This window comes from Capra hircus, chromosome 12 (genome assembly GCF_001704415.2).
Source record: "Capra hircus breed San Clemente chromosome 12, ASM170441v1, whole genome shotgun sequence".
NCBI lineage: Eukaryota > Metazoa > Chordata > Mammalia > Artiodactyla > Bovidae > Capra > Capra hircus.
In genome coordinates, this window is record NC_030819.1 from 32,999,343 (window position 1) to 33,027,308 (window position 27,966).

At 41.2% G+C, this 27,966-nt stretch overlaps 1 protein-coding gene across 1 annotated transcript; it reads left to right on the top strand.

Moving 5' to 3' along the window:
- On the top strand, window positions 11-27,966 carry EDNRB (endothelin receptor type B). Its single transcript, XM_005687682.3, has 8 exons — window positions 11-334; window positions 1,172-1,703; window positions 21,449-21,561; window positions 21,696-21,900; window positions 23,516-23,665; window positions 24,710-24,843; window positions 25,427-25,535; window positions 27,442-27,966. The coding sequence occupies exons 2-8, from the start codon at window positions 1,224-1,226 to the stop codon at window positions 27,574-27,576; spliced, it is 1,326 nt and encodes a 441-aa protein (XP_005687739.1). The 5' UTR covers window positions 11-334; window positions 1,172-1,223; the 3' UTR covers window positions 27,577-27,966.

Consider the following 27,966-nt stretch of genomic DNA (forward strand, 5'->3'; position numbering starts at 1 on the left):
CTCTGTCCGAGGACTGCCCAGTATGGCAGCGGCCAGGTCCGACTGATGCTGTCCAGGCATCGCCCCAGGGGAAAGGTTGCTGCGCGGTCGCTAGGGACGGGAGGAGTCTGGTGGTGATTGATGGGGAAGGGACGAATGAATAAAAGTACTTGTCTTGGGACAGCAAGGATCCCGAGCAAACTGCAGAGGCTACACGGTCAGGCATTCCCTCGGCGTTTCGTCAGAGCCAGACCCTCCCGCTGCTGAAGGGAGGCGCGCTCTGCTCCCGGGCAGCCGGGAACCCAGCCGCGCGCCGGGGGAAGGAGGTCCCTGCCTGGCGCGTCTGGACCAAGAGGTAACCGTTCTGCTTGGTGTTTAAATCAAATCTGTGATTGAACCTTATCCTGGGGTTTCAGTTTGGATTACTTCTTTGTGTGTGTGTGTGTGTGTGTGTGTGTGTGTGTGTGTGTGTGTGTGTGTGTGTGTGTTTAAAACCTGTAGCTACAACAGATTAAAATGGGATTGGAGTGAAGGAGGGCTTGAGCGTTTGAAGTCACTCGGAGGGGATAGAAACTTCCGAGTTAATGCAGATAGAGACTCTTCCAATCAGACCAAGTGGAGATGTCCGGGAGATTTTCCGAATCAGCCGGCGCAGTCCTGGGGTGTGTATGGAGGGTGGGAGCGGTGCCGAAGGAGCCCGACCACAGGCAGCCGGGAAGGGAGGGGTCTGGGAGTCCAGACACGCTGCATCCAGGGTTGCTGTGGAGTCAAATGCAGAGACTGGCGATGCCCTTGATCTCTAGGTGCCTTGATTTCCCCTGTACCCGCGCGCCGTTGGCCGGAACGAATACTCCTCCCTCTGCGCACACCAGGAGCTCAAAGCTTTGCATTGGACACCCATCCTTTCCTCCCCGTCACACCCCTTCCAGGATACCCCGCCCCACTGCGAGTCATTTACCCCTCAGGGGACGCAGGGGAGGAAAAACCAGCGAAAGCTGGCTCTGGAGGGACCGTCTAGGGCGCAGGCGAGTCCCACGCGCCAGAGTTCCCCACTGCAGCGCCAGCTCGACTTATTAATACTTTCGCGCGCTGAGAGTGCGGGCGCTGCTGCGCTCCGGGACAGCTGCTTGCAGGGGCGTGGCTGGGGACGCTGACCCGGGTGTCCTGTCTTCCTTCCCTTGCTGGTCTCTAGACTCGGAAAGCTGAGGAGCGGCCACCCGACTCCCTCTGGAGCAGGCAGCAGCATGCAGCCGCTGCCCAGCTTGTGCGGACGCGCCCTGGTGGCGCTGATCCTTGCCTGCGGCGTGGCAGGGATCCAAGCAGAAGAGAGGGAATTCCCGCCAGCCGGGGCCACTCAGCCACTTCTGGGGACCGGAGAAATGATGGAGACCCCGACTGAGACCTCCTGGCCCGGGAGGTCCAACGCCAGCGAGCCTCGATCGTCCGCAACACCGCAAGTTCCTAGAGGGGGAAGGATGGTGGGAATCCCACCGCGCACCCCACCCCCGTGCGATGGACCTATAGAGATCAAGGAGACTTTCAAGTACATCAACACGGTGGTGTCCTGCCTAGTGTTCGTGCTGGGCATCATCGGAAACTCCACGCTGCTGAGAATCATTTACAAGAACAAGTGCATGCGAAACGGTCCAAATATCTTGATAGCCAGCCTGGCTCTCGGAGACCTGCTGCACATTATCATTGATATCCCCATCAATACCTACAAGGTAAGGGATGCCTGCTAGGATCGCGATGGGAGGGAGCACCCTCAGGACCGGGAAGATGGGAAAGTCTTTGCAGGGAGGTTCCTCAAGAAGAGCCATCCCCCCTCCCCGCTCCCCCCCCCCCACCCCGCACTTCCAATAATCATTGGAACCAAACACCCTTCTGGTTTCAGTAGCCCCCTGCTAAGCCTACAAAAAGCATAGTCCCCAGACCAGCAGCCTAAATATAACTTGGGAACTTGTTAGAAATGTATTTTAACAAACCCCCCAGGTAAAGTTTGAAAGGTACTGGTCTTGAAGGACCTTGTCCCTAAATTCAGCTCACAAAGGTATATTTGCTCTGCTCAGAGATTGATGGACCATGGACTGGCAGATTGTTATCACCTGAAAGCTTGTTAGAGCTCCATGTCCACCCCAGATTTATTAAATCAGAACCTGCATCTTACAATACCTATGTGATTCATATGCATACTAACCTTGGGAAACGAATAGATTTTTAGAAAACGAATGACCTAAGGGAAAAAGTCCCAGATAGGTGAGTGGGAAAACACAGTTCATCTGCTGTGAATGACTGTATCCTATCTGGTTTTTCTTTACTGAATGCCTATGATGGGCCAAGCACTGGGATAAATGTGTTACTTTTCCTTCCTCCTTCTAACAACCTATGAGTAGATATGACTCCATTTTATCAATGATAGGTTGCTCAAGGTCTCACAAGGAGTAAGTGATGGAGCTGAGGAAAATCAGGCCCAATCTGTCAGGTTCCAAAGTGTGAACTGCACCGCATCAATTACTTTGCGGACAAGACCAAGAACACTCAACTGCAGTCTGTCACAGTTTCAGTAGCTAACATCATTGTGTGATTACCACTGGCATCAGAGGAAATGGGCATGAAGAGCTAGGGCAGGACACAAACCTCCACATGATTTGACTCTCGCTTGCTTTGAAACTCTGAACATATCCTAACATCTCTGGACCTCAGTGTCCTTAACTCTACAGTAAGCTGCTGAGTGAGTGAAGTCGCTCAGTCATGTCCACTCTTTGTGACCCCATGGACTGTAGCCTACAAGGCTCCTCTGTCCATGGAATTTTCCAGGCAAGAGTACTGGAGTGGGTTGCCATTTCCTTCTCCAGGGGATCTTCCTGACCCAGGGATCAAACCCAAGTCTCCCGCATTGCAGACAGACGCTTTACCATCTGAGCCACCAGGGAACCCACCAACTGGAATTTTGTGGCATTGAGAAAACAGCCTAAGGGAAAGAGATGCAATATTTTAAAGGACCATGCAAATATGTAAAACTCTGCATCCCCATCATAATCAGCAATAGAAAGTCACCCATAAACACAGAACCAAAAGTGTGAGGGACTCAGAATGTACTTTGGGGATTTGCCTAAAGCTAGCTTTGGGCTCAGTACAAGGGGTGGGGCTCGGAGGGGGAAGGCATGTAGGATTAGGAAAAGGTTGTGGGGAATTCTTGGAGCTTTGTGACAGGAGAAGTTACCAGATAGGATGCTTTTAAGTTGCCTTTTATGAATCTCTGGAAATCCTAATCCAAAAAATCTTACATTAAGGAATTCTAGAGATTTTTAAGATTTAGAAATAATATTTAGATTAGGAGCCAGGTCCTACAAAGAAACACTCCCAGAAATGAGGGATAAATAGATGAAACCCTAACTTCCTGCATGACTACCAGTTCTGATGAACTCTGAGGATTTCCTGGGAGAAGCACGGGCTGAAATGTGTCCCTTATATGCAGTCCCATCTCCATTAGAACCTAACTAACCCATTTTAGGAGTCCTACCTACAGACCAAGTCTTACTGTTCTAATGTGGCAGAGGCATTTCTCAAACCTGACTTAAGAAACTTCACAGTACAGTGTGTTGTGAAAAACTTTAAAGTAAGTGATTTCTTGTTGTTGTTTATTCGCTAAGCTGTGTCCAACTCCTTGCGACCCATGGACTGCAGTGCACCAGGGTCCCCTGTCCTTTACCATCTCCTGGAGTGTGTTCAAACTCATGCCCATTGAGTCAGTGATGCTCCCCAACTATCTCATCCTGTCACCTCCTTCTCCTCTTGCCCTCAATCTTTCCCAGCATCATAAGATCCTTCTGAAAAGGGAGATTACATCTAGCTTTGCTAGTTTTATGAAAGATCTGTTAAGGAAGGTGCCAGGAAACCTCATGTGGTGAGCCCACTTAGATATCCTCCTAACTCCTAAGTCAGCAGGCAGGTGAAATCCTGTAGGGAAGACAGGTTTGAGGGCATCAGATGTAAATCAGCTCTTCAGGACCATCTTACTTTCTCTGCCTGACCAAATGATTACATTCAATAAGCCAGAGACAAGCCTGTTCCCAAAGGGGCACACAGGTTTTCCTTCCCTTTCAAATTCTTTTATGATTTCCCTAGGAAGTTACATTCTTTTCCCTGAAACCATTAAGTCTGTTCAACCTGTGTTTCTGTTTCTGAAATAAACAAACTAATGAGTCATTACAAATCTGGCCCTGTAGTCATCCTTATTGGCTATGAACAAATCCATCACTTAGAATTAGGTCCTGTTGCTAGGTTTGCCATCACTGAATCCTACATAGTGGCCTTTGGTTTGTGTTTGTAATATGCATAAATGTGTCACTTGAGACATAATATAATAATAATGGTTACCATTTATTATGCACTGTGTACTTGGTTTTGTTCATTTTGATCACTACAAGGAAGCCTATAGAGGGAGTATTGTTATCACCCCTGTTTGATGGGGAAATTGCATTTTCAAGAGATGAAGAAGTAACTTGCTTGATGATGTCACACCACTAGAAAGTGATGAAACTAGGGCTTGAACCCAGGCCTTCTGGCCCTAGAACCCATGGTCCTCCCATCCTGCACAGATTGAGCTGCTTACAGCATGACCTCTTCCAACCTGGAATATTGTTAGGACCTCATTGGAGTATAATGGTGCAATTACATCCCGATATACTGCCACACAGTAGTCTACTTGGGAAGCATTTTCAGTTTTAATTTTGTAATCTAGAGATTCCTATCTGCTGAAATTTCCCTCAGATGATCTATAATGTATAACATTGATAATATCACTATTTGTTATTCTAAAGTCTTTATTTACAAAAACATTGAATCCAGGACTAGTTAAAAGCCATTTATTTCTTTAAATAATTGTGTCACTATATAAGGAAGTTTTAAAAAATGCATTTAGAATTTCACAGTAGTCAAGTATTGTACTTTACACAAAGGAACTTAAGTGAATTATGAGTGTCATTTAAATTTAGCCTAAAGTGGGGTATTCTAGTGATTTCTAATTTTGTTTTTCTGGGGTGTTACTAGTCTCTTGAAAATCCAGTTTTAATTATCTATGTTATATGCTATATAAATTAATATATAAACAGATAATTTATGTATGAAAGAAAAAGTGTTAGTCACTCAGTCTTGTCCAACTCTTTGTGACCCCATGCCCACCAGGATGGAATTCTCCAGACAAGAACACTGGAGTGGGTAGCCCTTGCCTTCTCCAGGGGATCTTTCCAACCAAGGGATCCAACCTGTGTCTCTCTCATTGCAGGCAGATTCTATACCATCTGCACGTTGTAATGAATACATAATATAATATGCATTCGCAATTTCTGAGGGTTCATAGAATACTGCAGCTCATCTATTGGTTTACCCAGGGTATGGAAACTTCAACATGAATCTGTAACTTTAATCTGGAGTTCAGTGTTTCCTTAGTAGCTTGGACGGTAAAGCGTCTGCCTATGATGCAGGAGACCCGGGTTCAATCCCTGGGTCGGGAAGATCCCCTGGAGAAGGAAATGGCAACCCACTCCAGTATTCATGCCTGGAAAATCCCATGAACCGAGGAACCTGGTGGGCTACAGTCCATGGGGTTGCAAAGAGTCGGGCATGACTGAGCGACTTCTCTTCAGTAATTCTAGAGTTCAATAAAGTTGACAACCCACAAAATGTCACAGATTTGGCTGAAAAGCCGTGCTCCTTGATGCAGTGGTAGAAACGGGATGGGACTTCTCAGGGAGGGGCTGCTGTGAGCGCTGACAAACCTCAGAGCATGTGTCTCTTCTGCCTCAACTGTTTCAAAGAACCATTCTCTGGAAACTTCTAGACAGAGTCAGTCCTCTCACCAGGGCTCCTGAGTCAGGGAGGAAACCCTGATTGACAGATGTTGTGGGAGACTCAGCAAACTGAAGCTCGAAAGGGGCTTCAGATAGGCATGTAAGCATACTGGAAATAAAAGCTTATGTCTCCTTCTCAGCAACACACACTGGGGCTGTCATTGTATTATGTAAGAGCATCTAGATGAGAATGAAATGCAAGCATCCAAAGAGGTCCTTTAAAAATATATGTGTATGTGTATATGGGCTTCCCCAGTGGCTCGGCGATAAAGAATCCTTCTGCCAATGCAGGAGACACAGGAGACATGGGTTCGATCCGTGAGTCAGTTGGAAGAAGGCAACCCACTCCAGTATTCTTGCTGGGAAAATCCCATGGACAGAGGAGCCTGCCAGGTTCCCATCCCTGGGGCGGCAAAGAGTAGGACAGGGCTTAAGCGACTGAGCACACACATGCGCATATGTCTTTATACATATTCATATGTAAATACACTAAATGTTACAAGAATGTATAGATAAGTAGATAGGTGACTATCATTGGGCACAGTTCCTGGTACAAAGTAACCAAGTAATAAATGTTACTAGAATGTGTGAGAGAGTGTGTGTGAGTAAGAATGGAAATTGTTTTGTTTTTCAGCTTTTGCCATTATAAACTTGACTACAAATAACCTTTTTGTATGGCTTTGTACACATGTGTGACTATAGTTGAAGGATAAATTTTTAGAATTAGAATTATTGAATCAAAGGATATGTGCCTTTGTAATTGTTATTGTTGTACTCTTAGTTTGAATCACGAGTTTATGTAAGATGTTTCAAAGCTATACAAAGATGTTATTTGTAGTCATGCTTATAATGGCAAAAGCTAAAACAAACACACAAAAAACAGTTTCCATTCTTATTCACACATACACTCATACACATTCTAATAACATTTTTACTTGGTTACATTGTACCAGGTACTGTAACCAGTAATATTCACCTCTCTACTTATCTATACATTTTTATAACATTTAATATATTCATATATTAATATATATATACATATATACTTACATATTTTTAAACATCCTCTCTGGATGCTTGCATTTCATTTTTCATCTGGATGTTCTTATGCAATGCAGTGACAACCCCAGTGTGTGTTGCTGAGAAGGAGAAATAAGCTTTTATTTCCAGCATTTCACATGATTATCTGAAACCCTTTTAGAGCTTCAATTTGCTGAGTCTCCCACAACATCTGTCTATCATGATTTCCTCCCTGACTCAGGAGCCCTGGTGAGAGCCCTGGTCAGAAGTCCTCTTTATACGGGCTTCCCTGGTGGCTCAGACATTAAAAGAATCTGCTTGCAATGCAGGAGACCCCGGTTCAATCCTTGGGTTGGGAAGATCCTCTGTAGAAGGGAAAGGCTACCCACTCCAGTATTCTGGCCTGGAGAATTCCATGGACTGTATAGTCCTTGGGGTCACAAAGAGTCGGATGCGACTGAGAGACTTTCACTTTCATATATATATATGAAAAGTTAAAAGTGAAAGTGCTAGTTGCTTAGATAAGCACAATTCTTTGCGATCCCACGGACTGCAGCCCGCCAGTCTCCTCTGTCCATGGGATTTTCCAGGCAAGAATACTGGAGTGGGTAGCCATTCCCTTCTCCAGGGGATCTTCCCAACCCAAGGATCGAACCCAGGTCTCCCACATTGCAGGCAGATTCTTTACCAGCTGAGCCACAAGGGAAGCCCATATATATATATATATATATATTCACACATATACATATATATATACACACACATGTATATGTATCAATGTCTATCTCTAAAATATAACATGAATCACTATGCCAGTATTTGTATGGGCTATGTATGTGTTAAGAGTCCCTTGGACTGCAAGGAGATCCAACCAGTCCGTTCTGAAGGTGATCAGCCCTGGGAATGATGCTGAAGCTGAAACTCCAGTACTTTGGCCACCTCATGCGAAGAGTTGACTCATTGGAAAAGACTCTGATGCTGGGAGGAATTGGGGGCAGGAGGAGAAGGGGCCGACAGAGGATGAGATGGCTGGATGGCCTCACGGACTCAATGGATGTGAGTATGAGTGAACTCCAGGAGATGGTGATGGACAGAGAGGCCTGGCATGCTGCAATTCATGGGGTCGCAAAGCGTGGGACACGACTGAGCGACTGAACTGAACTGAACTGAACCGAGGTACTGACCCACAAACTAGTGTTTAAGTATCTGATGGGAGGGTGAATCTCTCCTTATTCACAAACTACTTATTGTGTCCTTCTTGTAAGACTAAAATGAATGAAATAATCTAGATGTTTGTTGCCTGTAGAATCCTGGAGTAGCACCAATGTCAAAGTTTCATAGGAAGAGCTGAGTGTATCTATAGATCCTGTGAAGTTTTATGTGTTGCTAGTGATTGATTGATTAGTTGGTTTGCTTCGTTTGGGTTAGCAGTGATATTTTTAAAAGCCTTGAACTGAAAATTTCTTCAACTTCTCTTAACATCTCAAGAAGTTAAAAATGCTTGAGCAAATATCAAACTTTTAAATTATAACAAATTCACTCTCTTTCTTTGTGCTGTATTTACATGGATAACTGAGTTGATATATATAGTTAACATAAATATAGTAAATAATAGAAATATAGTTTCCTCTATGTGTAAGCAAATTGCATTTAGTATTGTCCCAGGTGGCCCTACTGGTAAAGATCCTAAAGTTATGAGATGCAGTTTCAATCCCAGGTCAGGAAGACCCCTGGAGAAGAAAATGGCAAACTGCTCCAGTATTCTTACCTGGAAAATTCCATGGACCTTTTTTTCCTAGTGGGCTACAGTCTATGGGGTTGCAAAGAGGCAGGCACAACAGAGCTCACACACACACACAAATTGAGTTTGAAAACAAATCTCCTTATAAACTGATGACAGATATCTACACGGACATTATTTTGATAAGGATCCAAGTATAATCTGATGTCTAGTGGCTGTGGAGAGCTTTCTAAAAATTAAGCTGGTGACCTATTTGGAGTGCCTCTAGATGGTTTTATTGTTAAGACTTTGGAGGCCACTGTTGGAGGCAAAGAAGTTGCCTTCATAGGTCTGAGAGGCAAAAACTACTGATCTTTAACATGTAACTACTTCAGGTGGAATGCATATAACATTAAAATGCTGGTATGTCAAAATGGGAATTGCTTCACTGAACCCTCAAATGAGTTTTGAGTGAAATGACCTTGTAGTGACTTTGTCAGTCAGGCTTTCCTGCTTGGGACGCAATCAAAGCTATATTTCAATCAAAAGCACCTTTCTCACTTTTCAATCTTAGACTACTTCTAGCACTTAACAAGTCTGTGTATGATTAACTAGTTTCATAGTGAGAAGTAGCAGTGAACAGAGCACCATCAAATTTAACTTTCGAACTTATACTTCTCTGATTAATAAATGGAACTTTATGTGTATAGCGCAACACAAGAAATTAAGGTATCATGGAGGTTGTTGTTGTCATTGTTTAGTTACTGAGTCATGTCTGACTCTTTTGCAACCCCCAGGACTGTAGGCCACCAGGCTTCTCATTCCAGAAGATTTCCCAAGCAAGAATACTGGAGTGGGGTGCCATTTCCTTCTCCAGGGGATCTTCCCAACTCAGGGATTGAACCAGTGTGTCTTGCATTGGCAGGTGGATTCTTTATTGCTGATGCACCAGAGAAGCCCCTGACATTGAGTAGGCGAGTCTAATTTTGCCCAAGATAACAATACTGTTCATATGTCCAGTTAAGTAACTGTGATATTTTAGTGACATTTTAGTAATATCTGGAGATATGTTAGGGTTCACCAGTGGCTTAGTGGTAAAGAATCTGCCTGCTAATGCAGGAGATACAAATTTGATCTCTGGATCAGGAAGATATTCTGGAGGTAGAAATGGCAACCCATGCCAGTATTCTTGCCTGGAAAATTCCATGTACAGAAGAACCTGTCAGGCTACAGTCCTCAGATACAACTGAGCACATAGAGATATGTTAGTAGAAGAAGCATTTTGTACCTAGAACAGAATCTAGATACTTCTGAGATTCATTTATTTAAAGCAAAAAAAAAAAAAAAAATTTAAGGATCACCAATTAATCATATTTGAAATAGTAACATTTTAAAAGTATTAATAAAGGGTAAGACTATTCGTTTTGAATAACCTTGAGTCGATTAATAAATATAACACTCCAATACCCTGTAACAGTCAACTGCAGACAAATGCTTGTTGACAGATGTTCTACTCATATTTTTGTAACTGTCCAAATGAAAAAGAAGAGATTTTTCTTCTTTTTTCTGTATATATATGAGGCTATTGGCCATTGCAGAATAAGAGGCCAATGTTACTGCTGCTAAGTCGCTTCAGAGGTGTCTGACTCTGTGCGACCCCATAGATGGCAGCCCATCAGGCTCCCCCGTCCCTGGGACTCTCCAGGCAAGAGCACTGGAGCAGGTTACCATTTCCTTCTCCAATGCATGAAAGTGAAACGTGAATAGCAGATGTCAAATAACCCAGAAACTCAACACTTCCTAGTTCTTCACTGCTTCACATTTTGCCTGTGGATGCCTGTGATGAAATGATTGGCAAACCCGTGGCCGTGGACAATGGAAGGTTTCCCAGGGTTAACTCTATGATTCTTCTTGTGTTTGCCTTTGATCTGTCACTCGGTCACTCCATAAATCTAAGGCTCTTAAAATGTCAAGGCAATGTCTCTTTCAACATGGTAAGGCTTATCCATCAAAGGCTTTACATTTTTTTCTGTGCTCATTTTAAATGAATAGTTCAAGACTGAAGGTATTTCCATAGTTGTACAAGAGGATGGTACAGCCAAGACCATGTTGTTTCGTAGCCAGGGAGCCAGGGTCTTCACTCTCTAAAGAAAACCAAATAAGGTTTTCACCGTGTAGCTAATAGGCAATGGTTGATGATCTTTAGAGAAACATGCCTAATAATAAGTGATTAAGTGCTTTCAAGGGTGTTGACAGATATAGCCTGAGCTGAAAAGCAATTCTAGATATAATTTATGATGTGAAGCATTTTCTTTGAGGACTTTGCAAAATTAAGAAGAGGTTGGTTATGTCTGGGAGACAGCTGAGCATGGTATATGGATGTACCTTAGCTGGCAAATTCTCTAATTTTAGACTTTTTTTTTTCTTTCCAATGCTTTTATTTTAGAGATTTACTATTTGTCTTTCCTAAAAGATCCTCTGGTGAAAATGGTAAAGAAATAAGAAAATGGCCAAAATGCAGTGGTAGAAAGAAGAGAGAATGAGGATTGTTCTTGAGTCAGAAATTATTAGCAGGGACTTCCCTGGGGGTCCAGTGGTTAAGATTTTGTCTTCTAGTGCAAAGGGTATGGGTTCGATCCCTGGTCAGGGAGCTAAGATTTCACATTCCTCACAGCCAAAAAAAAAAACAAAACATGAAACAGAAGCAATGTTGTAACAAATTCAGTAAAGACTTTAAAAATGGTCCACATCAAAAAAAGAAAGAAATATATCAGCAAAGTTGACTGAGGCATTTTGTCCCCAGGATTCCTTTCCAGACATACTCGTGCCTTCTCACCCTTGTGTTTCTACTTCTCTCCTCCTTAGCTTCATTTTACTTTCCAGAAAGGGGTAACCCAATTCTTTGGGTGTTAGGTTCTATATGTCTCCTTCCCCCTCACACAGTGTTTTTAATTTATATTAAAGAGCTTTTGATTTCCATAGTAATCAAATGTTTTCTAAGCACAGATTATTCCATAAACCATTCTCTGGATAGAATTAGGTTCAAGTAAGACATGAAATGACTTAATAAGATTTGTTGAATTTATTAAGTTTGAGAGTCACTTTCTGAGCCATGAGATCATCAGGTTATAATTCTTTAGTTTCTTTAGGTGTCACAGTGATCTTAGAAGATTCAGCTCAGAGAAGTGAATTTGACCATAAAGCTAGATTTGTGAATAGCATTTCTTAATGCTCTTACTTGAATCTTTTCAACACATGTGACATGTCAATGAAAGCTTTTAAGCACAAATTGAGGATAAGTTTTCAGGTTCAGATCATAGAAGAGTAGCCACCCAGTTATTTATTGGCCTGTTACAGACATGGAAATAAATTTCATTGTAACCTGAGAAGGGATATATATTTAAGGTGAAGTTAATTTACTCCTAAGACATATTTATATTTAAGGTGAAGTTAATTTACTCCTAAGACATATTTATTTTTTTTCTTTTTATTCTGTTTCTTTGCTGCTCTCAGAGCTTTTGTTTCTGGAAACTTAACTCGTTTTAATGGAGTCGTTCATCTATTTCAGCCAGTCTTAGGAATCTTTTCAGAGCAGTGGAAAGCCCTTTCTTTGCTGGAGTGCACACAACAGAGTCCTAGGACAGGATCTCTGTCTTACACAATTCCAGGGGGTGCTGTTCATACCGTAGTCTATTTAAATAGCTGCTGCTGCAGCTGCTGCTAAGTCGCTTCAGCCGTGTCCAACTCTGTGTGACCCCATAGACGGCAGCCCACCAGGCTCCCCCATCCCTGGGATTCTCTAGGCAAGAATACTGGAGTGGGTTGCCATTTCCTTCTCCAATGTATTTAAATGGCATTTCTGGCCTATTCTTTAAGTGATTAAGTTTATTTTAATGGATGTAAGATGGAACTTGTAATTGATACTTGTCTCCAAGGCACAAGTACGATGTAAGTCAAGAAAATATTTTCTGTGCACTTGACCAGCAGCTTAAACTCTCCCTGTACTTTTTAAAATTAAATTTCTTTATTTTTAATTGAAGGATAATTGCTTTACAATATTGTGTTGGTACCCGCCAAACATCAACATGAATCGGCCATAGGTATACCTATGTACCCTCCCTCTTGAACCTTCCTCCCACCTCCCTCCCCACCCTACCCTTCTAGGTTGTCACAGAGCTCCAGTTTGAATTAAAGAAAAAGAAGAAAGGGAGATCAATCAGACATGGGAAATCCTTGAATGAGGGTGTCTTATCTTATTAAAACGCCCGTTCAAATGCAGAAAAACTCTTATCTGCCACAGGAAACAGAGATAAAAGCAGAAGAATACACCCTTCCCCAAACTTGTGAAACACAGCTGCTCCATTATTTCCTTCTTTTGACTCTGACTGTAAAAATATTTCTATAATATCAGTCATTTGAAAGAAATGTTCACCAGATGGCACGACAACAGTCTAGCAAAGTAACCCTGGTTGTCACTTGTAATGTGTTGCTCACCCACCTTCCTGAAAGCATCTCTGTGCTTTCTGCATTCATCTCTGCCACGTTTACAAATAACACACCTCATAGAATCCCATCAGATAGTGAGAAATAGTGGGTTCTGTTTTATACCAGTCATTTCCCTGACACGTTTGAGGAGGAGAGACAGAGGGGAGGGGAGGAATTTTGCTTTCCACTTTTTCCTGTCTGCTTGGCAAGCGGAACTCCCAGAGAAGAGCCAACGCCTCATTTCCGGAGGCCCTGGTTTTATGTGTCAAGAAGACTTGATCTATCTGGTAGGGAGGAGGACCTGGACTAGACAATACAAAATCAATCAATCAGTAGTAAGCCCAGTCATTTCAATTCTCAGAAGAATTGTTTCAAATATGGGAACTGAAAAGCTCATGACAAGTCTTAATACAAGATGTCTGTCTTATGATCAAATTCATTCACTCATCCATGAACTCATTCATTCATCATTAAGAGCCAACTCACTGGAAAGGACCCTGATGCTGGGAAAGATTGAAGGCAGGAGGGGAAGGGGACGACAGAGGATGAGATTGTTCAGTGGCGTCACTGACTCAGTGGATGTCAGTTTGAGCAAACTCCGGGAGATGGTGAAGGACAGGGAAGCCTGGCATGCTGCAGTCCACGGGCTTGCAAAGAGTCAGACACCACTTAGTGACTGAACAGCAACATTTAATCAGCAGTCACTGTGTGCCAGGCACTATGCTAGCCACTAAAACTGTTGTAGAATATTCTGAAACTAAGAACCAGTTAAAGCTCAGTGCATCATGTTAATTTTTTTTGAAAAATAGAAAGGAGAATGGTGGTTATGGTTAATGAGACAGTTGAACATTTGTTAGTGCAAGATGGTTACCTTTGGCATTTCCTGACCCTATGGGTCTAGATTCCATTGGGTATTAAGAATGGTATCTACTAATAGGATTTTCTCCATTTAATTTGTCAAGAATGTAATTTTTAATTAAAAAAAGAATTGGAAAATATAAATTTCCCCAGTTGGAAAGATTTTGTAAGACTCATTTAGCAATACCTTTAAAGAAAAGACATTGATTTTCTATTCACACTGTTTATCCTTTTATAAATTTTTTAAACTATGTAATATAAAAATATGGATATACTATAATAGTATATAGTACACAGTAAAACTATGTACTGTAAAAATAATTTTACAATATGATATGAAATTTTGTAGTATTCTGTTGCCTTTTTTCTTTCTCAAACAGCTGTTTCAACATAAAGTTATGAAATCATGGGCATCTTTGAGTAGAAACCTTATAGTTGGTACGACCATGACTGTTTTCAATCTAGTGTTTATTTGTTTGTTTATTTGTGTTTATTTATACTAAAGAAATGTGCTAGCAAAGCAGCGGAAGCTTTAGGGGAAAGAGGCAAGCCTGAGGACAGGCTATCATTTGTCAAATGGACACTACATTGCTCCAAGGAACAACACTAACAAAAGCTCTTTCTCAAATGAGCCATCACCATTGCAAACCAGTGTCAGTAATGGGAATATTTTCTGACTGGCTCACATTTGATAAATGATAAGTAATACGTATTCAAACTTAATTTTAAGCAGGCCCCAAACATTTAAGTTACCTGGCAGGGATCTAGAAACAATATTGATCCCTGACATTTTTTTTTTGCAATCAGAGAGATTTGATTACAGGCATGATTTGTCTTCAGTACTCAGATTTTGCCCTTAAGTTATCTAACTGAATGACAAAAACTGCAAATAAGAAATATGAATGTGTTATTGCTAGGTTTAAGGTTAGACTTGCTTCTTCTTGCAATAAAAGAGAATCTGTTTCCTCTACCAAAAGGAAAACTGAATTGTTGAACTTCAGATTATAGGCATTGGGTGTCATTATTTTTGTCAAGAAATAGTGAAATAATTTCCAAGAATTATGAAAACCTGTCAGAACATTCTTTCACCAAATTTTAAAGTGGCGTCTTGGTTGAGATTGATTTTTTTTTTTTTTAAGTTCACAGCTTTTCCTCCACTCAGGGCAAGAGATTAATGTCTTTGCATTCTTAATAAGCTCCAAGCCCTAAACTGCCAAGATATTCTGGATGGAGGCCATTTAGGCAGAGATGAGCATCAACAGTAAGCATGGTCTGTGTCACAGGAGATCAGGCTTCACAGCGTCTCCACAAAGCCTTCTGATGAGAGAAGCAGAGATTGCCAAAGTCATCCTTCTGACTACGAAATAATAGAAATGGGCACTCAATCCCTCACCTTCTGTGGCCTCTCAGGACTGACAGCATTCATGTCTGAACTGAAATCATGAAGGATTTTTTGGCAGTCTCTTTTCCTTTGGAAGGGTAGATTAGAAAATTGTAATCTGTCAGTTGTGATTAAGTTGCTGACTATCTCTGTGTTGAACTTGAAGAGAATTGCTACAATTTTCAGTTTGTGTTTCCCTGTCCCCTGTGATAACTTGGGTCAGAGGTTGGACTGCAGGCCTCCCAGTGGTATGAAGAGCAATCATCCAATGTCTAGTCTGAGCCAAAAGCAATAATAACCTCAAAACAGAGCCTGGATTCAACGCAGAACTCATTTCCATTGGCCAGATGTCTCTCCCTTCAGTGACCAGACACTCATTCATTTTGACTCATCTAATGATTGTACCCTGTGATACTCACATTTGCATATTTAGAGATTGTTCAAGACAATAAAGTAATTGAAACTATCTGAATTTTTGGACATTAGATGAATAAAATAGCCAGGGAGTTATCTATTACTTATCTAAGTTAGCATGTGTGTGCATGCTAAGTCACTTCAGTCATGTCCAACTCTTTGCGACCTTATGGACTATAGCCCTCCAGGCTCCTCTGTCCATGGGATTCTCCAGGCAAGAATACTGGAGTGGGTTGCCATGCCCTCTTCCAAGGGATCTTCCTGACCCAGGGATCGAACCCACAATATCATGTCTCCTGCAATGACAGGTGGGTCCTTGACCACAAACGCCATGCAGGAGGCCTCACATAAGTGAGTGACCAAGGCCAAATATATTCCCTGGTAGCTCAGTTGGTAAAGAATCCATCTGAAATGCAGGAGACCCTGGTTTGACTCCTCGGTCAGAAAGAACCGCTAGAGAAGGGATAGGCTACCCACTGCAGTATTCTTGGGCTACCCTGGTGGCTCAGCTGATAAAGAATACACCTGCAATGTGGGAGACCTGGGTTCTCCTGACTCAGGGTCTCTCACAAGGGTCAAGTTATTGGCGGGGCTGCAGTCATGAGAAGGCTTGTCCAAGGCTGGACACTTGGCAAATCAGTGCCAGCTCTTTTCAGGTGCCCTCAGTCCCTTTCCATGTTGCCTCTTCACAGGGACCCTTGAGTCTCCTCCTTGACATGGCAACTCCCTCAAAGTGATGATCCAAGAGTGAGCAAGGAGAAAGCCAGAATGCCATCTATGAACTAGTCTCAGATGTCAGGCATCACCAGTCCCACCACATTCTATTCACTAAATGTGAATTATTAAGTCCCTCCCCGCCCCCTGCCGCTTCAAAGGGAGGGAAATGAGCTTCACCTTTCGAAGGGAGGACTGTCAAAGAATTTGCAGGCATTTTTAATACTGGAGTGGGTTTCCATACCCTTCTCCAGGGGATCTTCCCGATCCAGGGATTGAACCCAAGTCTTCTGCATTACAGGTGGATTCTTTTACTGTCTGAGCTGTCAGGGGAGCCCTAAAAAACCAACACAGCAAGTTAATAAACTTCTAAGTACCTCTAAGTCTTTTAACCTATTAAAATGCAGATTGTAGTAATTTACCTTACAGGATTGCTTTGGGCATTCAATGATATACCATAGGTAAATGGCTTAGAATAGTGCCTAACCCATTGTAAATGTTAGTTATCCTTTTTCTTCCCCCTCTGATATGAAGACAGAATGATTAGAAAGACTATCACCTAGATGCAATAGTTTATACCAAACTGTGTCTGGAAGCATTCTTTCAACTGGTTGGGATCTTTTTATTATGTTTGCAAGGGTAACTGGCAAGTCTTCTAAACCACCTCGAGCTTGTCGCTGGTTCAGATTCGCCGGATCCTGGGTCTTCTACATTTCTGTCAATGTCTTCACCATTCATATGATCAACTTCTTTGAGTGTTCTGGCTCCTCACATCTTATATCCAACCCATCAACAAGTCCTGCTAGCTCTGTTATCAAAATATATTCTGTCTATAATCCATTCCTTTCAGTTGCAAGGCACCACAAGTTTCAGCCCATGATCTCTCATCAAATCTTCTTTTCTTGACTATTCTAGTTTATCATTGTCCATCTAGTCTATTCATAGTCTACTGTTCCACTTTCTAGTTTATCTTGAGCATCCAGAGTGATCTTTTTATGTTTTTAGAATGAGAGGGGTTTTGGTATTTTTTTTTTTTAATATGGACCAATTTGTTTCAAGACTTTGTTGAATTTGTTACAATATTGCTTCTGTTATTTATGTTCTGGTTTTATTAGCCATAAGCATGTGGAATCTTAGTTCCCTGACCAGGAATCAAACCTGCAACTCTTGCATTGAAAGGTGAAATCTTAACCACTGGATCACCAGGAAAGTCCCTGGAGTGAATTTCTTTTAACATAAATAAGATGATGCCATCTCAATGTTCAAAATATTGCAAAGAATTTCCTTTAAAAAACAAATTACACTCCTCCCTCTAATTACATCTAGACTGGTCTGGACCACTCCAGTCAGCCTTAAGAACCTTCTTTTCATCTCTTCCTCTCACTAGGGTTATTTTGATGTCAGTTCAGTTCAGTTCAGTCGCTCAGTCGTGTCCGACTCTTTGCGACCCCATGAATCGCAGCACCCCAGGCCTCCCTATCCATCACCCACTCCCGGAGTTCACTCAGATTCACGTCCATCGAGTTAGTGATGCCATCCAGCCATCTCATCCTCTGTCATCCCCTTCTCCTCCTGCCCCCAATCCCTCCCAGCATCAGAGTCTTTTCCAATGAGTCAACTCTTTGCATGAGGTGGCCAAAGTACTGGAGTTTCAGCTTTAGCATCATTCCTTCCAAAGAAATCCCAGGGTTGATCTCCTTCAGAATGGACTGGTTGGATATCCTTGCAGTCCTAGGGACTCTCAAGAGTCTTCTCCAACACTGCAGTTCAAAAGCTTCAATTCTTCGGTGCTCAGCTTTCTTCACAGTCCAACTCTCACATCCATACATGACCACAGGAAAAACCATAGCCTTGACTAGATGGACCTTAGTCGGCAAAGTAATGTCTCTGCTTTTGAATATGCTGTCTAGGTTGGTCATAACTTTTCTTCCAAGGAGTAAGCGTCTTTTAATTTCATGGCTGCAATCACCATCTGCAGTGATTTTGGAGCCCCCCAAAATAAAGTCTGCCACTGTTTCCACTGTTTCCCCATCTATTTCCCATGAAGTGATGGGACCAGATGCCATGATCTTCATTTTCTGAATGTTGAGCTTTAAGCCAACTTTTTCACTCTCCACTCAGGACCTTTCTATTTGCTCTTTCCTCTGCCTAAAATACAGTCTACATGGCTTACTCTTTTGTTTTAGTCAAATCCCTACTGAAAGTTGCCATGTGTGAGAGAGACCTGACTGGTGGTGCAGGGGTTAAGACTTTGCTTTCCATGCTGTGGGTGCAGGTTGGATCCTTGGTTGGGAAGCTAAGATCCCACATGCCTCATGGCCAAAAGAATCAAAGCATAAAGCAGAAGCAATATTGTAACAAACTCAATAAAAACTTTAAAAATGGTCCACATCAAAATTATCTTTAAAATAAGAAAGCACCCAAAATTTCATTACAGTTTCTCAGTTCAGTTGTTCAGTCACGTCCAGCTCTTCGTGACCCCATGAACTGCAGCACGCCAGGCCTCCCTGTCCATCACCAACTCCTGGAGCCTACCCAAACTCAAGTCCATTGAGTCAGTGATGTCATCCAACCATCTCATCCTCTGTCGTCCCCTTCTCTTCCTGCCCTCATTCTTTCCCAGCATCAGGGTCTTTTCCAATGAGTCAGCTCTTCGCATCAGCTGCCACAAATCCTGTGAACACCATATTAAGTATTTAGGTATTCTTCCTCTGCCTCCCTCACTAGACTGTAAGCTCCATGAGAGCTGGGAGTTTGCCTTGTTCACTGATAGGCCCCCATACTCCAAATGGTGTTGGCGCACGGTGGGTATTGAATACATGTTTGTTGAATGAATAAATGTATAAGCAGAGTTATGAGCCAGCCCATTTTAATCCAGAGGTCACAAGTTAGAGGCTGGTCTGACACATAAAATTATTTTGTTAACATGATGTTATTATCTGTTAGTGTTTTTGTTTTTTCAAAAATTTGAATTAGTGGACAATTTTTATAAACTGTGAGATTTATATAAACATTTGGGGATAAAAATCAAGATATTTTGGTACTGGGGATTTCTTATCAACAATCACATCATGTTTATTAGCACAGTCTCCTTTTAGACAGGATTTACCGCAGACCCCTCTGCCCTCTATTATTTCCTGACACCAGTGACTTTCCTGCACCTGGCTGCCTTCACTCTTGTGTGATCTGTCTGGCCTTGCAGGCTTTCCGACCCTAGAAAAAGCATATTTGCTGTAAGTTTGCCAACATTTGTCTACATGTCTGTGTAATTTTTCATGTCTGTCTTAGAAATGAAATTGGTCTCATGCTGGAGCTCTGAGTCATATTCATACTGAGACACACGTTTCAGCTTTGGGTGCCATTCTAGTTGCCAAACAGTTACCCAGCATGATAAACTCTACAAAGAAATGTTACAAGTAGAAGAATGGAAAGACTTAATTATGTTTCAAACTAGTTTTAAACTTTGGAAGGTTATTCTTTAAAACATTAAAACACACATAGGTAGATTTAAAACGGTTTCTTTCCAAACCGTGTAAACATTTGACCCAGATGTTTACCTAATATGATTCATTTACATTGAGTGTGGGGCATACCCAGTTGTCCTACAAAAGAAAAATCATGAGTTTAACAGAAGATGGCTACATAGTTAGTTTGAAATAGAAATGTATGTATAGTAGCAAGAACTAAGTCATTTTGCTCACTGAATAACCAGTGCCTATGTATTTTAGAGACTTGAATACTTAAGCATCTACTGTGTGTCAGAAACTGTGCTAGGCAATTGCAGAAGTTGTATTCTGTCTGATAGGCTAGGGGTTGCCGACAGCAAAAACTTAACAAAACAAACAAGTATACTATACTACACACAATAAGAGATAACAAGTGCTATAGGTGTAAAGGAAAGTGGAATAGAAAGACAGAGATGGGGAGGCCTGACCATTTTCTATCCTTAGCAGTGTGGTCATACTGAAAAGATGAGACTTGAGCAAGAGCTAAAAGAAGTAAAGGTTTTAGCCAAGTGGATCTGTGCGGGGAAAGCCTTCTGGGAGAAGGAAGGACTCAGGTGAAGTCTTAAGGAAGAAGCATGCCTTATGTTGAACACATTCTGGACAGTGTGCTGACTGACAGTGCATTTGACCAGAGTGAAGAGTAAGGACACGAACACACACTCTGTTCTCCATAGGAGTCATCTGTGCTTAGTCACTCAGTCATGTCCAACTCTTTGCGACCCCATGGACTATAGCCCACCAGGCTCCTCTGTCCATGGGGATTCTCCAGGCAAGAATACTGGAGTGGGTTGCCACTCTCTTCTCCAGGGGATCTTTCCAACCCAGGGATAGAACCCAGGTCTCCTGCATTGCAGGCAGATTCTTTACCAGCTGAGCTACCAGGGAAGCCCAAGGAGGCATCTAGTCTAACTAAGGAACACTTTTCACCTATTTTTGAGTAATCTTTATTTTGATTTGGCCGTTAACTGAGCATTGGAGACTTCATAAGAGTATAAGAGGCATTTTCAGCACTAGGCTCAATTTAAATTTTTTTTTTTAAACTGGAATATAATTGCTCTACAATGTTGTGTTAGTGTCTGCTGTGCAATGAAGTAAATCAGCAATATGTATACATATATCCTCTCTCTTGAGCCTCCCTCCCACTGCCCCCCCATGCCAGCCCTCTAGATCATCACAGAAGACTAATCTGAGCTCCTGGTGCTATACAGCAGCGTCCCATTTTTGTAAGGAGAACTTCAGCAATTGGCCCTGCAATAGAAGAGACCTTGACCCTAAGCTCCTGTTCATGTGTAGCTAATTCTCCTGAATTGGCTGCCCTTTCATGATTGCCAGCCCACTCTCTTATTCCAAATATCTAACAAATGCAGGTGGTTTTCAGAGGAGTCCATGAGAAAAAGAATAAGAACTGGAATTTGTTATTTTACTCCACAAGCTCATTCACCTCCACTAAGTAATAAATACAGTTCAAGAGCACCCTGTGAACATCTCCCTAACAGAGCTTTGTGTTTCCTCGATGTAGCTGCTCGCCAAGGACTGGCCCTTTGGGGTTGAGATGTGTAAGCTGGTGCCTTTCATTCAGAAGGCCTCCGTGGGCATCACTGTGCTGAGTCTATGTGCTCTAAGTATTGACAGGTAAGAGCATGTATCTAAGCAACATATATCCTGACCAAAATCCTAGTGGTTGCTACATTACTTAGAAAGTAGACTGTAATTCAATAAAAACCGGGCTCTGCCAGCTTGGCAATTGATTCTGTTTTGTTCTTCAGATATCGAGCTGTTGCTTCTTGGAGTCGGATTAAAGGAATCGGGGTTCCAAAATGGACAGCAGTAGAAATTGTTTTAATTTGGGTGGTCTCCGTGGTTCTGGCTGTCCCTGAGGCCGTGGGTTTTGATATAATTACGAGTGATCACATAGGAAATAATCTGAGAATCTGCTTGCTCCATCCCACTCAGAAAACAGCATTTATGCAGGTAAATTTTACTTTTCTTTCCCTTTTCTGCTCTTGCCTTATAAATGTTTAGCTATTTTCCCCCAATCTCCTCTTCTTGGGAAATTATTGATTTATGACTGTCCTTGGCATAAATTAAAAGTGTAGGTCCCAGGACCTCAGGGTTAACAGCAGGACTAATGACCCATGCTGCAAGAAGCTAGGTCATTACTTCTCCAAGAATCCCCTGGTTCTCAGGAATACAGATAAGCCAAGTTGACATAAGAGAGTCAATTAGAATTTATAGCTTTCCTACTCAAATTCACATAAGAACTGGCAGCTACAACATATTTTGCATTAAGCAACACAGCAGTCATTGGAGGCAGTGTGTGGTTAAAGGGATGATTAAGTGGAAATCACCCTGGTATGGATAGACTGGTAGAAATCTATGTGACTCCATGAATCTTGGTATGAATGACAAGCCTGTCCTGTCTCTAAAGGGAAAACTACCATTGCAAAGAACTCCATCTTGTCAATTTATTTAAGAGTGTTTAATTAGGAAATGGGGGAAAATAGCAATGCTGGTCATCAGAAAATAGACCGTAAGTGAAAAAGGCTCTTCCCAACAGAAAGGGTGAAGAGGAGTAACGCAAAAGGAGTGGGTCCAAATGTCACAAATAATTATTTTCTACTTTACACATAAGTTTATATAAGATTTTATGTATATGTGTATAGATCATGGTAAACAAAAGACTAAAGAGGGGCTTTAATGGGAAACTGAAAATGAAAATGCTGTTTCCTTGTTTCTTATTAGTTACAATGGGAAAAGTACTGCATGGGTGTGCGCTAAGTCGCAGTCATGTCCCAATCTTTGCGACCCCATGGATCTTACTCCACCAGGCACCTCTGTCCATGGAATTATCCAGGCAAGAATACTGGAGTGGGTTGCTGTGCTCTCCTCCAGGGGATTGTTCCGACCCAGGGATCGAACCCACATCACTTATGTCTCTTGTCTCAGGCGGGTTCCTTACCATAAGCACTACCTGGGAAGCCCAAAGTACTGCATAGATTCCATAACTTCTGTTCCGACAGAGACATATCTGGAACAACAATCTTTAAAAGGAAAAGGAAAAAAGAACAAGTAAGAGAGGAGTCATTTTATAAGCAATTTTGATTTTTAATTGATAGTTTAGATATATACATCCCTGAGCTAAATGATTACTATAGACCTCTTCCTACCTGCTTTCCCCAGAAACAAACTTGTTAAAAAGTGAGAAGTTCCCCAAAACACTAGAATATCTTTACACATCCAGATGTGGTAAGGAATTCCTTTCACTTACGTGAAGACAAAAATATTTGAGTTATCAAGTATTTAAAAATTTGCCCAATTGCTTACATTTTTATATATAATTATAGCACACTGCCTTAGAGAATTGAAACACCTTTTAGGAAAAGTTTGTTTCACTTAATTTAATTTTTTGTTCAGCAGACAAAAAATTCTGCATAGTGGAGTAAAGATTCTACTGAAAGATTCTACATAGTATTTATAAAATGGATCTACTTTAGAAGATTATTCCTTGATGAGCATTTTTTAATATTTGATATGTAAGAGTTTCTTACAGAGGAATATTAAATATAACATCCTTTCTTCCCCTTAGTTTTACAAGACAGCTAAAGACTGGTGGCTATTTAGTTTCTATTTCTGCCTGCCATTGGCCATCACTGCATTGTTTTATACCCTGATGACTTGTGAAATGTTGAGAAAGAAGAGTGGTATGCAAATTGCCTTAAATGATCACTTAAAACAGGTAAGGAAATAGAAATATTTGCTAACTCATGGTTACAATTCCAATTATGAATATGAAAATTATTGTAGTGAAAATAAACTGAAAGTATCATCTACTAGAGCATAATTGCTTTTTCTTAGTCTGATATTTTTAATATGTTTTATGCTATCTACCTGGAGGTATCCTATATAATCTAAAGGAATGTAAAAAGAGCCATCACTTTTTCAGAGAAACCGTCTTTTATTGGAGTATAATTGCTTTGCAGTGCTGTGTTAGTTTCTGCTGTGCAGTGAAGTGAATCAGCTGTATGTGTACATAGATCCCCCCCTCTTGGACCTCCCTCTCACCACCGCCCATCCCACTCAGCTAGGTCATCACAGAGCACTGAGCTGAGCTCCCTGTGTCACACTGCAGGTCCCCACTGTCCATTTACACATGGTAGTGTATTTACGTCAAATCTCATCTCCCAGTTCATCCTACCCTCCTCTCCCCTGCTTGATGTCCATACACCCTTTCTCTATATCTTTGTCTCTATTCCTGCCCTGCAAGTAGGTTCATCTGTACCATTTTTCTAGATTCCACATATAAGCCATTACTTTTTAAAGATGAACCTCTAGGATGAAAGGAAAGGCCAGCTAGTTAGGAGGTTTGAAATGGACATGTACACACGGCTATATTTAAAATGAATAACCAACAAGGACCTACTATATTAGCACATAGAATTCTCCTAAATGTTGTGTGGCAGCCTGGATGGGAGGGGAGTTTGAGGGAAAAGGGATGCATGTATATGTATGGCTGAGTCCCTTTGCTGTTCACCTGAAACTATCACAGCATTGTTTACTGGCTATACCCCAATGCAAAATGAAAAGTTTAAAGAAAAAGACAAATCTCTAGTCATTTAGGTTCTAATTCAAAGTAACTATTCAGCTTAAAACTCTGTATCCTGAATTTTTACAAATGCCACTCACTTTTTGTAAACATTATTAAACATTTTGTTTGGAAAGAGAGAATGCTGTGATTATAATGAGCCATCCGTTACAGAGTCTGATTGTGGTTTTATTTCAGAGACGGGAAGTGGCCAAAACAGTATTTTGCCTGGTCCTTGTCTTTGCTCTGTGTTGGCTTCCTCTTCATCTTAGCAGGATTTTGAAACTCACTCTTTATGATCAGCATGATCCCCGTAGATGTGAATTTTTGAGGTAAGTAAGGTAAAATAAAAATAGTTGTGTAAATAATTGCCATTCAGAAGTTTTTCCATCGATTCCTTTCATTGGCAGGAAGAGAGAGTACCATTTTTCTAATCCTAAGGGAGCAATTTAAGATGCGCGCCACCCCACCCCAGCTTTTCTTTTAACTTTTACTTTTACTTCCAATGGAGAAGTAAGGGGAGCTTTGGAGAGCACTGAGAATGGAGAGCCAGGGCTGTCCAATTGAGTGAATGACATGATTGAAAATATCAGATCTGGTTCTCCATTGCACTTTGTAAATCCTTTGTTTTTTAGACAGCCTGGGAACTTACAAAATATATTTTATTTTAAGGCAGAGAATTGAGCATGGGAGTGGGAATAAGGATTAAGGATATGACAGGGACAGAGAATAAGACAAAGAGAGAGACAGAAGCAAAGAGAAAGAGAGAGAGACAGAGAGAGATCAAAATCAGCAAAGACTAGTGATAAAGTAAAAATAATTATAAATGGGTAGTTTTTTAATTTATAAAGTACAAAAGTCTGTAAAGAATTTGTGCTCATAGCACATAAATAAATCTTTGTATTATTTTTGCAGCTTTTTGTTGGTATTGGACTACATTGGCATCAACATGGCCTCCCTGAATTCCTGTATTAACCCAATAGCTCTGTATTTGGTGAGCAAAAGATTCAAAAACTGCTTTAAGGTAAGAGAGTATTCGAAAATCAAAAACCCTTTTAATCTGGTATCAAATATAACCCTTACAAACTTAATATTTCTACCCAGAGAGATCTAGTCAATTGTTTTATAATTTTCCCTTGTGTTACATGATAGATGATTCTTTAAATATAAATTTTGTTCATAAATCACTATAATTGATTTCTCCCTACAAATCCCAGTCAACCAATCAGTCTTACTCATAGAATTACTCAGAAAATGAATAAAAAATTACATGCATTGATATCTGAATGCTATCACATGATAAAATAAGAGCTACATGTGAATTAAATGCACTGTTTCCCTTTTTGGAAGATTTTGGACTAGGTAACACACTGCTAATTATAACTAAGTTAGTCTCCTTTTCATACACAGGTGAGAATTACAAGTCAAACAAAGCAGCTTAATTCAAGTTCTACCTTCACTTTTTTGCCTTCATTCGATAGCAGTGTTCCTTGATATAGAATACATGGAATTATTCCTCATTTGGCTGCTTCCATTTGTGTGTAACATCCAACCATTCATTCACTCCTTCAGTTACCTAGTATGGAATAAAATATTCCTTCCCTTATATCCACTTGTTCCTAGGGTAACCAAACCCAGGTTGGCTGCTTGCCGCTCATACACCAATAATTCCAGAGGCAAGTGTTAATAAAGGAGAAAAAATGGAGAAAAATGCTTTCATCAAAAAAGCCAGCAATCTAGGGAGATGGTGGACTCAGGTCCAGAGACTGACTCCAAAGATTCTGTTCAGTCATGACAATTTTTAAAAGGAAAAATGGAGGGAGAAGAATCTCAGTGAATCATCCAGGCAGAAGGTTGGGCTCTGCCCCTCCATGGAAGGCAGACTGTCTGGCTCTCTCTTCAGATGTTATCTTGCCAAGTGATCTGCTCCCAGGATTCCTTGCGGGGACTGCTGTGGGTGCAGACCTAGTCCTGCTTCTTTCTATCTAGGAGAAGCATCAACAGGTTAGACAAGGCATCTTGTGCACTCAGTTGAGCATTAAGTCAGGAGTTAGTTTCAACTGCTTAGTGATCAAATCCCCAGGGGTGTGTTAGTTGCTCATGTCCAATTCTTGGTGACCCCATGGTCTGTAGCCCACCAGGCTCCTCTGCCCATGGAATTCTCCAAGCAAGAATACTAGAGTGGATTGCCATTCCATTCTCCAGGGGACTTTCCCAAACCAGGGATTGAACCTCAGTCTTCTGCATTGCGGTCAGATTCTTTATCCTCTGAGCCACCAGAGAAGCCTATAATTAGGTTCTTTTAAGGTTAGAAGTAAACAGAAATAGGCAAACAGGAAAGGGACAAAGGAGCTGTTTTCAGCTCCCCACTGTCAACCACCATTCCATTTCTATGGGATTAGGGGTGAAGTCCTACGGCACCATATTCTCAGAGGGGAAGATGTCAACATGGTTCTGTAGCATCTCTTTGCTGACAATTCTAGTTGTGTCCTTAAATATACGGGTGAAACAAGCTACAATTATTTTGATGCCCACAAAGTTACAGATTATTATGTATGTATGGGTATGGTAATATTTCCACTTGCATAGGAAAAAAAGGTTTGAGTTATATATTTATCAAATATTAAGACTATTTCTCAAGTAATCAAGAGTAAGTATCCAAGAATTGAGTGTCTTTCTATTTCATTTTAATTAAAAGATGAAGAAGTGTAATTATATACATTTTTCTTCGGTGTAGCTTCTAGTTTAAAAAATTATCAAATACCACTTCTGTAGTTACATGTTTTTAAGGGGAAAATAAGAGGGCATGGTAAGAAAGTGGCCCAAGAATTGCTGTTCATGCAGAGAAAGCCAGAATTCTGGTGAGCTGGGAGGGTTGTGATAGTGTAACTTGATGTAAACTTATAACAAAGTTACTTTGTTTTGGGCAGTCATGTTTATGCTGCTGGTGCCAATCATTTGAAGAAAAGCAGTCCTTGGAGGAAAAGCAGTCGTGCTTAAAGTTCAAAGCTAACGATCACGGATATGACAACTTCCGTTCCAGTAATAAATACAGCTCATCTTGAAAGAAGGAATATTCATTTTCTTTATTTTGGACAGAAATCATTCAAACAAAGAGGTGTCTGCCAAAGTGAAACAAAACAACGTGTGTGTTTGCACAAAACAATGTACAAATCTAAGAGTGATTATTTTCTTCACACTCAAGAGTTCCACATGACATTTGACGAGCTGTTTCCAGCATGAGAAGACAAGCAGTGAGAATTAAGAAAGCCTCGTTGTGAAAGCACTTAATTCTTTACAGTTAGCACTTCACTATGTTATAGCTCTTCAGAACTTCTGGTCTATTCATACACCACTTACATTTAACTTGAGTTCACTCAGAATTCCTGTGAAAGATGTTTATTTTTGTAAATTAACATGCATCTGATGTAAAGGAAAAAAGTATCACTGCAAAA